Here is a 6,876-nt window from a genome sequence, read left to right on the forward strand (position 1 = left end):
TGAGTCTCCCGAGATTTCGTTTTTGCTTTCTTACGTTTTTTTTCTCCTAATTTCATTACATTTTCACGTCGTATATTTTCATTACTTTTTTAACAATTTCTCTTCCTATTTCTTCGTTAATTTTATTACCTGCCTAGGCACCCACTCATTCTTCTTCTTTCTTTTTCTTTTCCTTCTTCTTCTCCTTTCTCTTTTCCTTCTTCTACTTCTTCTTCTGCTTCTTCTACTTCTTCTACTTCTTCTTCTTCCTCCTCCTCCTCCTCCTCCTCCTCCTCGCTTTCTTTTGAGTGGCAGGGTTTTCCTGAAAGTCCCAAGGGAGTTCTTCCACCCAAGTCCAAATTTTTCTTGATTCATTTTTCCGAATATCAATTTCGAGTCATTTTAGTAAATTTTCTGTTCTTTTCCTTCTTCTTCTTCTTTCTCTTTTCCTTCTTCTACTTCTTCTTCTGCTTCTTCTACTTCTTCTTCTTCCTCCTCGCTTTCTTTTGAGTGGCAGGGTTCTCCTGAAAGTCGTAAGTCCCAATTTTTCTTGATTCATTTTTCCGAATATCAATTTCGAGTCATTTTAGTAAATTTTCTTGCTTTCCTTTTCAATTTGCATTTTTTGTTTAATTGTGGTTTTTATTACGTTATTTCCTAGATTTGTCATTCTTATATTTCTTCTTTAATTTTATCATCTTCCTAGAAATTTACTTTTTTTTTTATCAACTTCTTTCTTGTAGATTCATCAACAATAGCAATCTTTCTCACTTTCTTTTTTTCTATTTTTTGTTAAATTGTGTGTTATCACTTATCACATTATCTACTAGATTTGTCTTTCTAATTTTCTATCTTTCTTCTTTAATTTTATGATCTTCCTAGATACTTACTTCCTTCTTTATCCATCAATTTCTTTCTTCCCAATATTAATTAAAGGAATAATAAGAAGACATTAAAGGAATAATAAGAAGACAATAAAGGAATAAAAAGAAGACAATAAAGGAATAAAAAGAAGACAATAAAGGAATAATAAGAAGACAATAAAGGAGTAATAAGAAGACAATAAAGGAATAATGAGAAGACAATAAAGGAATAATAAGAAGACAGTAAAGGAATAATAAGAAGACAATAAAGGAATAATAAGAAGACAGTAAAGGAATAATAAGAAGACAATAAAGGAATAATGAGAAGACAATAAAGGAATAATAAGAAGACAGTAAAGGAATAATAAGAAGACAATAAAGGAATAATAAGAAGACAATAAAGGAATACTACTAACTTTGTACTTTACATTTTTAAAGGGAATCCGAGTTATTTAGCTAAAGATCGACTCTGGACAGAAAAAGTTCAAAATGTGACTTACATGTAGGTACGAGTCTCGTAACAGCCCGCGTTCCTTTCAGTCGTCTGGCTATGGCCGGTGACAGGGGTGGAGTTTACCCTTCTAGTTACCCTATTTAGGTATCCAATAACTACATATAAAACCACAAAAAATAGGTATCCAATAACAACGACCATTTTAAAACCATAAAAAAAACTAGTCCGAAAAAGGTTGAAAATGTGACTTACATGTAACAGCCCGTGTTCCTTTCAGTCGTCTGGCAATGGCTGGTGACAGGGGTGGGGTGGTGTTTTGAAACCATAAAAAACTATAGTCCGAAAAAGGTTGAAAAAGTTTTGACTTACATGTAACAGCCCGTGTTCCTTTCAATCGTCTGGCTATGGCTGGTGACAAGGGTGGTGTGGTGCTCCCCCTATTGAGTAGAGGGGAGGGTAGCTTCCGCACAATGTTCACTCCACAATGGCGAGACTCGACAATAGAGTCTATGGAGGCAGAACGAGGGATGTTGAGAATGTCCTCTGTTTCCTCGTCCCTAGGGAAAGAGGAAGATTTGTATTAGCTAAATTCCCTTATTTATTCCCTAAATTCCATTAGCTAAATTTACTTCAGCTAAATTCCCTCAAGCTGAATTCTCTTTAGTTAAATTCCCTACTAAGTTTGAAATCAACCAATCAGATGTTGAGAATGTCCTCTGTTTCCTCGTCCCTAGGGAAAGAGGAAGATTTGTATTAGCTAAATTCCCTTATTTATTCCCTAAATTCCCTATAGCTGAATTCCCTTTAGATAAATTCCCGCTGAATCACCCTTAGCTAAATTCCCGACTAAGTTTGAAATCAACCAATCAGATATTCAGATTGCTTTCTAAAAATAAAATTGGCTGTTACCTAATTATTTTATAGCTAGGACCACAATCGATTTTTTTTCAAGAGATTTGACAGAGGAAATTTAGCTGTCGAGCTCTTATCGTCCCGAAATCAAAGAGAAGAAGCAGAGGATAGGAGAAAGCCAGCCGTTCCGAGAACGAACCTTATATGTCTAGGATAAAGTCCGCCCGGGGGGGGGAATCGAATCCGCGACCTAACACTTACAAGGTAGACGCGCTACCCATCCCTGGGGAAAGAGGAAGATTTTTTTGTATGAGCTAAATTTCTTTTAGTTAAATTCCCTACTAACTATTGAGTAGAGGGAAGGGTAGCTTCCGCACAATGTTCACTCCACAATGGCGGAACTCTCCAATAGAGTCTATGGAGGCAGAACGAGGGATGTTGAGAATGTCCTCTGTTTCCTCGTCCCTGGGGAAAGAGGAAGATTTGTGTTAGCTAAATTCCCTTTAGTTGAATTCCCTTTAGCCGAATTCCCTAATAAAACAATAGAGTCTATCGACCTAACGCTTACAAGGCAGACACACTACCCTCCAAGCAAAATAGGCTGGCGAATTAGATAGCCAATTATCCATATCCAAGAATTTTAAAATATCACTCCGCACTCCCGTGAATAAGGCACATCCACTAATGAATTATGTATTCCATATTGCATAATCAAATAATTTTACGGCATTCATACAAATTTGTCAATACATTTTAGCCCTCTGCTAGACTGAGTACCTATAAGTAATAACTATGTATCTTTGCTTTACAATCTTTACTTGAAACATGAAATAATCACAAATAATTAAATGTAATTAAAATTTTCTTCTGAAGGTTTGTACAGAATGGTGGAAACTTACCGTGAGAAAGAAGAACAAGAAGAAGAAAAAAAAAAAAAGCTGGGCCCGTCCCTCCGGAGTCCGGAAATTATTTAGCCAGTAGTTTATTCGATCAGTACCTATGTACCTACCTAATTTGTTTAATATTCAGTCTATAGGTACTGATTTTCTCTAATCACTACGGGCTAAAAAATTCCCGGAGGGACGGGCCCTGCTTGTTATTACTATTGTAATAAAGGAAGGACGGACTAAAAAGAAATAAGTAAATTAAAAACACCGAAAAGAGATTTATTAATAGAAAAAGAAGGCGACTTGGGAAGCTTTTGAAAAGAGTAAGAATAAAATTTTATCTGAAGAGAATCTGACAAAGAGATCTGAAGAGAACATTTTGCGCTTGGGTGATAAAAAGTTGACTTTGATATTTGAGACCTTTTTTTTTCCTTGCAACACTGAAATTAAAGAAACATTGCGTTTGACCTACTTTGAAAAGATTTCAGCGGAAAAAAAGGATCCTTTTTGGAGTCGGAGTGAAAATAATATTCTTATTCGCGGATTTGATTTTCGCCCGGGGCGTTTGGTCGGTATCAACTTGCTATAGCCACATAGCCAGCCTAGTTAGCTTGGAGGTTATGCCTTGTAAGTGCTAGGCCGCGGGTTCGATTCCCGCCCGGGGCGGATTTTATCCTGATGGGATAATGTTCGTTCTCGGAACGTCTGGCTTTCTCCTATCCTGTCTTCCATCATCTGTATTGTTATAGTTGCATTTTCTCTATCAAACCTTTTTTTTTAAGCCATCCTTTTTCCGTAAAGAAATTTGTCCATAGTTTTCCTCTCAGAAAAGCACAATTCCTCCGATCAAACCTAAAAAAAGTCACCAGATTAATAACTTCCATAAGAGCCGCGTTTTTCTTTCCAAATGTCAATCAAATCTCCCAAGTCAATTCTGAAGAAAGAGATTTTCTTTCAAAGCAAATAGCAAGGGTATCTTCTATTCATCTGAACGGTAGGGTAGGTAAGTACGTATAGGTTGGTACATAAAAACTTGTCACAATAATACCCGAGAAGATAGGATTTTCTTCTTATTGAAGATACAAGAATATCATTTTGACGAAAGGGATGTTTATGTATTGTTGTATTTTACTTGGGTATATTAGGTCTTTGTAGGGAAGCTTTGATACGGACATACAAAATGTGCTAGCTATATAGATAGGTAAGTTGTACAGGAAGGTACTTTGACATTTTTCCTTTTATATTATTTTCTTTATATTTGATTTATATTTAGCTACCTAAAGCTTCTCTGTATTGTATTTTACTCAACTTATTTATCGTCCCTTGTGAAACAAGACGGCCCAAGTATCATTTTTCAACCTTTTGAGGTTAAGCAAAAAACCGATTTTTCGTAATTTTGTATCGATTTTTTTTCCAATGTAGATGTGAATGATTCTCTTGGTTGGAACTGTGAACTTCTAAAATCTAGAACACCAAAAACCAGCTTGATCAGCTGTCTGACGGAAGAATCCGCGGTTTTCCTATAAATGTGACCATACCCAGACGGTCAGCTCAACTCCGTACACCGAAAGCCCACTCTGAGGCTTAAGTGTTGGGGCAAACAGCCCTAAATGTTAGGTCAACCTTATACAAAATTACGAATACCTAGACAGTAGACAGTAAAAGTTAAATTTGGAGAGACATTCTAAGAATTCTGTCAAACTGTAACCAACAGTAGAAGTGTAGAGGCCAGCCTGGTTAGCTTAGTTGGTAGCGCGTCTGCCTTGTAAGCGCTAGGCCGCGGGTTCGATTCCCGCCCGGGGCGGATTTTATCCTGATGGGATAATGTTCGTTCTCGGAACGGCTGGCTTTTTCCTATCCCGTCTTCCTTCTCTCTTCAATTTCGGGACGATAAGACCATAGCAGTTACAGTTCCCTCTGTCAAACCTCTTCAGAAAAAAAAGAAGTGTAGAGGCTGGTATGTAGATAGGTTCTGTTTACATATGTTCCCAAACATTTTGGTGTTGTGTACATTTCAGTAACCCCAAGAAGATGGATTGGACAGAAAAGGGAGAGGGAGGGAGGGAGAAGATGTATTTTTTATTATCTCTCTCCCTATTGCACGAAAGGTGAGAATTTACACACAGACAGAGATTGATGCTCTGTTGTTTTTATTTCTCCCTCCCTTTTCCCCCTCCATTTCGACTGCTCTCCTCCTTTCCATGTCTTTTCCCCCTCCTTTCTCTCCCTCTCCTCCTTTCCTCCTGTTCCTTGTCTTTTCCCCTCCCTTTTTCTTGTTTTCTTCTACCTCTCCCTGATCTTTCCCCCTCCTTTTCTCTCCCTCTCCTCCTTTCCATGTCTTTTCCCCTCCCTTTTTTCTTGTTTTCTTCTACCTCTCCCTTCCATTTTCGTTGTTCTCCCTTCTTCTTCCATTGCCTCTCTCTCCATGTCTTTTCCCCCTCCTTTCTCTCCCTCTCCTCCTTTCCTCCTGTTCCTTGTCTTTTCCCCTCCCTTTTTCTTGTTTTCTTCTACCTCTCCCTGATCTTTCCCCCTCCTTTCTCTCCCTCTCCTCCTTTTCTTTGTCTTTTCCCCTCCCTTTTTTCTTGTTTTCTTCTACCTCTCCCTTCCATTTCCTCCCTCTCCTTTTCTCTGACTTTTCCCCTCCCTTTTTCTTGTTTTCTTCTACCTCTCCCTGATCTTTCCCCCTCCTTTCTCTCCCTCTCCACATTTTCTTTGTCTTTTCCCCTCCCTTTTTCTTGTTTTCTTCTACCTCTCCCTTCCATTTTCGTTGTTCTCCCTTCTTCTTCCATTGCCTCTCCCTTCTCCCATTTCCTTGTTCTCTCCCCCTCCCCTCTTTTTTCTTTTTCTCTCTTCCTCCTTTCTGTTCTCTGTGTCTCCTCTCTCTTTTCCCTTTTTCTTATCCCCCCTCTTTTCCCCTTTCCCTTGTCCTCTCTCCCACCCCTGTATTGCTTTTTTCTTGTCTCTCTTTCTCCTTTCTGTTCTCTCTGTATTCTCTCTTTTTCTTTTCTGCCTCTCTCTTCTCCCATTTCCTTGTTCTCTCCCCCTCCCCTCTTTTTCTTTTTCTCTCTTCCTCCTTTCTGTTCTCTGTGTCTCTTTTCTCTTTTTCTTATCCTCTCCTCTTTTCCCCTTTCCCTTGTCCTCTCTCCCACCCCTGTCCACCCCCCACCCCAAATCAACTCAAATCAAAATCTCTGTATTCTCTCTTTTTCTTTCCTTCCCTCCTTCCTAATCCGTGTTCTTTTTCCCTTCCCTCTCTCTCTCTCTCTCTCTCTCTCTCTCTCTTTCTCTCTGTCTCTCTCTCTCTCTTCTTTTCCTCCTCCCTTTCTCTCTATTTCTTGTTTCTGTCTGGTATATCTTTTTGCTTATCTTCATTTCCGTGTGAGTTATTTCTCGAGAGGTTCTTAGTCTTGATTTCAGTAGCTATTTACTCTCCTAAAATTCCTTTAATCCATCACACTATAATATATACTCTCCTAAAATTCCTTTAGGTAATCCATCGCACACAACACCTCTTGGATTTTCACTCATTCCATTTATTTTGTGCCAAATTGGACTACCTAAAATTGTTCGAGAGTTCTCTCTCCCTCCCTCCCGCTCTCTCTCTCTCCCTCCCTTTCTCTCTCCCTCCCTCTCTCTCTCTCTCTCCCCCTCTCTCCCCCCCCCCCCTCTCTCTCTCTCTCAATATACTCTCCTAAAATTCCTTAAGGTAATCCATCGCACTCAACGCCTCTTGGATTTTCACTCATTCCATTTATTTTGTGCCAAATTGGACTACCTAAAATTGTTCGATAGTTCTCTCTCTCCCTCTCTCTCTCTCTCTCTCTCTCTCTCTCTCTCTCTC

At 38.9% G+C, this 6,876-nt stretch overlaps 1 protein-coding gene across 1 annotated transcript in view; it reads right to left on the reverse strand.

The window, feature by feature from the left end:
• Positions 1-1,569: 1,569 nt before the first annotated feature.
• LOC113471341 overlaps positions 1,570-6,876 on the reverse strand; it is a gene marked incomplete at its 5' end in the record, with an annotated part of 7,684 nt that continues 2,377 nt past the window's right edge. The window contains 2 exons of the mRNA XM_026830431.1: positions 1,570-1,577; positions 1,666-1,853. Coding sequence (XP_026686232.1) covers positions 1,570-1,577; positions 1,666-1,853 — 196 coding nt within the window. The remainder of the gene's footprint in view (positions 1,578-1,665; positions 1,854-6,876) is intronic.

The sequence above is a fragment of the Diaphorina citri genome, unplaced genomic scaffold, assembly GCF_000475195.1.
Source record: "Diaphorina citri unplaced genomic scaffold, Diaci psyllid genome assembly version 1.1 scaffold2320, whole genome shotgun sequence".
In the NCBI taxonomy this organism is placed as follows: Eukaryota; Metazoa; Arthropoda; class Insecta; order Hemiptera; family Psyllidae; genus Diaphorina; species Diaphorina citri.